General features: G+C 33.6%; 1 protein-coding gene across 1 annotated transcript; it reads left to right on the forward strand.

Moving 5' to 3' along the window:
* Positions 1-816: 816 nt before the first annotated feature.
* LOC145563674 (xylan glycosyltransferase MUCI21-like) lies at positions 817-2,993 on the forward strand. Its single transcript, XM_081624108.1, has 3 exons — positions 817-846; positions 997-1,048; positions 1,741-2,993. Exons 1-3 carry the CDS (start codon positions 817-819, stop codon positions 2,991-2,993), a joined length of 1,335 nt encoding a protein of 444 aa, XP_081480234.1.
* Positions 2,994-4,008: the final 1,015 nt, after the last annotated feature.

The following is a 4,008-nucleotide window of genomic DNA, read 5'->3' on the forward strand; positions in this document are numbered from 1 at the left end:
CAAGTCTTCATTTTCACATTTATGTACAAGCAAATGGCATAGAAGACCTTCTTTGTTAGAATAGTGTTCACTATTATGAGATTGAAGTCAATTTACTTTTATTTTGTTTAGAATTTCTAATAAGACTTTGTTTTACTCAACTTTTAATCAAGTGAAGTTCGGAAAATATATATTTAACGATCAATAAAAGTTTACAAAATTGAAGTATTGTCTACAAACATACATCAATAAAGTTTGGAAAAACTTTTGTATACACCCGATTTACACTAATATTAGTGTACATCGAACAGTATAAGAGTAACTTTTAGCTAATTTTAAGGTAATTTTTTGCCTTTTTTTAGTAACTTTAAACATAATACAATTTTTATATAAATAGACAACAAGAAAAGTTTTATAAAGATAATTTAATTACATTATATCACTAATAATTGATTTTTAGTCATTTAAAATGTGATTCTTTACTAATAAAGCATAGATAATTTTTATTTGTATTTGGATACTTATATGCATATTTGGGTAACTTTTATTCATTTCAGGGATAACTTTTGACTTTTATTTAACGAAAGAAATAATCTGTATAATTTTGCTCCTATCGGAATTCGGTACACTATCCAATATAGTTTCGTAATGTATTCCATGACGAAAAACAAAGTTAGAGTTTAGAGAACATGGACATTAGTTAATTTAGTCACTCTCCTTGGCCAAAAAGCTTGACTAGGAAAGCGAAGCTGGACAATTAATTTGTCAATATACAAAAATTCTTCCGATAGTTCGCCTTTATTTACTCCTTGATATCCTGACAACTTAATTTAGAAAATGAATCTGACAGACGGCACAGCTCAATTGGTGTGTCGTTTACAATGTGGAAAAGATCGGGATTGCAGTGTGCACAACATCTCTAATCTCAATTGCAATATATAATGTGTGCATATAATGTGCCATGTGCGCAAGTGACTAATTATAACGTGGCAACTTATTAAATCATTAATTAGTCAGGGTGACAATTCGGGTGATCGGATTGAGTCTAGTTTGTTTCATGATAAGTCAGGTTAGTTCGGATCATAGTTACCCTTTTAACCTTCCTCTGTTTGAGTCAAGGTCTGTTGAGTCAGGACTGTGTTTGGGTCAAGTCAATTTCTGATCCATTCATATTCGGTTCGGAAAAAATTCATATCGGATTGTAAATGGGTTTTACTAGGTTAATTTTCGGGTTAAATGACTTTGGGTCTGGTTGATTCCGATTCGATTAAGAGCCTGTTCATATTTACTTAATTTCAGTTCAGTTCAGCTCCAATCAGTTCAGTTCAGTTCAGCTCCTAATTTCCCTCTCTCATAAAATATTCATTTCAGCTCAATTCAGTTCATTTCAGCTCAATTCAGTTCAGTTCAGCTCCAATCAGTTCAGTTCAGTTCAACTCAATTCAGTAAATGTGAACAGGCCCTTAGTTTGATTATTATGATAAAATTTATTCAATATTGGGTCAATTTCAATTCAGATTTTTTTTCAAGTTTGGCTGAATTTGGTCTGGTTGACTAAATTCAATATTCAAATAAAATCCTTTTAGAATCAGAGTAATAATTATTATTACACTATTAAGTCACAAACTCACAAATTTGTCATTATTCATGTGTTATTTACATATTTGTGTGACGCGTATAAAACTTGTTGATACTCTTACCTGTAAATCCTAATAACTTAGCTTGTTGATATTGATTCATTTTCATTTTTTCCAACTCTAGGGAACGAGACATTGGCATCAAAAACAACCAACGGTTCATTATCAAGCGCATGGGCATTAATCCAATCACTACAAGGTGAACCTATCCTATGTGACCGAACCCATGACACCTATGATTGGTGTTTCCTCAATCGTCCAACCATACTAGACTCTTATTCAACAACATTTTACACCATTGGATCACAACACTCCCAAAATCCAACGCCTACAATAATGGAAAAAGTTCGTCCATACCCTAGAAAATGGGAGAATTTTACCATGTCACTAGTAAGTGAAATTACTCTTACAACTTCGTCACTTGATAAACCTTGTGAGATCTATCATGAATCCCCGGCCTTAGTTTTCAGTGTTAGTGGTTATACCGGTAAATTTTTCCATGATTTTAACGACGGTATTATACCTCTCTATGTAACCATCAACACCCTTTTCCCTGACCAAGATGTCACTCTTGTTATCGCGGATTTTACCAATTGGTGGTATAGCAAATATGAGGTCTTATTAAGAGCCTTTACAAAACATGGTATTGTGAACCTTGCTAACCAAACATCCACTCATTGCTTCCCCTCAGCCGCGATAGGACTCATATCACAAGGTCCGATGACCATACAACCTAATGATCACCCTTACCATAAGTCATCATTTCTCAATTTTCGTTCCTTGCTAGAGATTGCTTATACCAAATGTCATGCTACACCACCACCCCCTTTGAAGGAGGGCAAGCCTAGGCTTGTGTTTATGAGCCGTGCAGGAAAAGTGGGTCGCGTAATCTTGAACCAACACAAAATCATTAAGGCCGCGGAAAAGGCAGGATTTGATGTTGTATTATTTCAACCAACAAAATTTACATATTTGTGTGACGCGTATAGACTCATCAACGGAAGTCATGGGATGATAGGAGTGCATGGTGCTGCCCTAACACACTCACTCTTCCTTCGACCGGGATCGGTGCTCATTCAGATCGTGCCACTTGGCAACGAGTGGTTGGCGAATTCATACTTCAAGAATTTGGCAAATAGTTTGAAATTTGAGTATGTAGAATACATGATAAGGGCTAAGGAGAGTAGCTTGGCTGAGAAATATGGGTTAAATCATAAAATTGTAACAAATCCGAGTTTAATTATTAGAGGAAATTGGTCTGCTTTAGATAGTATATACCTCAAGGGGCAAGATGTTACGTTGGATTTAAATAGGTTTAGAACTTATATAGAAATTGCATATTCAAAAGCTAAGAGGTTTATAGACAATAGTGGCTAGCTAGACTAAATTATTAACTTATCGTAGGCCAATTTATAGTACAAAAATTCTTCTCTTTGATTAAATTTTTGGCTGCAAATTTATAAATTTTGTCATGAGAGATTTTAATGATACAAACATGCATTCACCATTCACCACCCATTGAATTCAGGTGTTTCTTATTTCAAGGTCAAATTTCATCAATGTTGATTATGTTTCTTTAATATGCATGCATAGTGCTACTACAAATTATCACACATTAGAATTATTTTAATTTGAACCTTTTGAAGTATTGGATGTTAATGATTTTTATGGATGCTTAATTAGAATCACGAGTATCATTTTTAGATGATGAAAAAAAAGCATCTGAAATCAAGGCCCAAGGGCCGGGGTTTTTAATAAGGTGAGTCCACCATGTTGAAAAATGCTCACTTGTGATTCTATATAATTTTTTCTATGGAGGCGGATGCACGATGCTCCGTGCATTCATTTTCTCTTTAAAAACGCGGAATGAACATTCTGGTGTTCAGTAAAGAACGTACATTTGTTTTGTAAAAAACATATAGCTATTTCATAAAGAACATCACATATAGTTGTTTTGTAATGAACATATAGTTATTTTATAAAGAACATATACGTATTTTGTAAAAAAAACATCCAACTTCATATTCTTTATATGTATATCTAAAGAACATCCGTAATATTAATTTAAAAAACATAATAATTAGAGGTGATCAACTTTGGCCCGACCCGGCTCGGCCCGATCCAGCCCGAAAATAGGACGGGTTTAGACAAGCCTAAAAATGCATTTTTAGTTAAAAAAAATCCAAAATCGGCCCGAAAAAAATCCGAAAAGCCCACTACATTTTCCCGGTTTGACACGAGATATTATGTTAAGGCCCAACCCGACCCGAATTTTTTATCACCTCTAATGATAATATATTGTAATGAACATTATTTTTATTCAACCACCATAATCTAAAGACAAAATTCAAAGAATATTTCAAAATAAAAAATAAAATAGGTCACAAATAAA

Source organism: Chenopodium album, chromosome 1, assembly GCF_948465745.1.
Source record: "Chenopodium album chromosome 1, dcCheAlbu1.1, whole genome shotgun sequence".
Lineage (NCBI taxonomy): Eukaryota > Viridiplantae > Streptophyta > Magnoliopsida > Caryophyllales > Amaranthaceae > Chenopodium > Chenopodium album.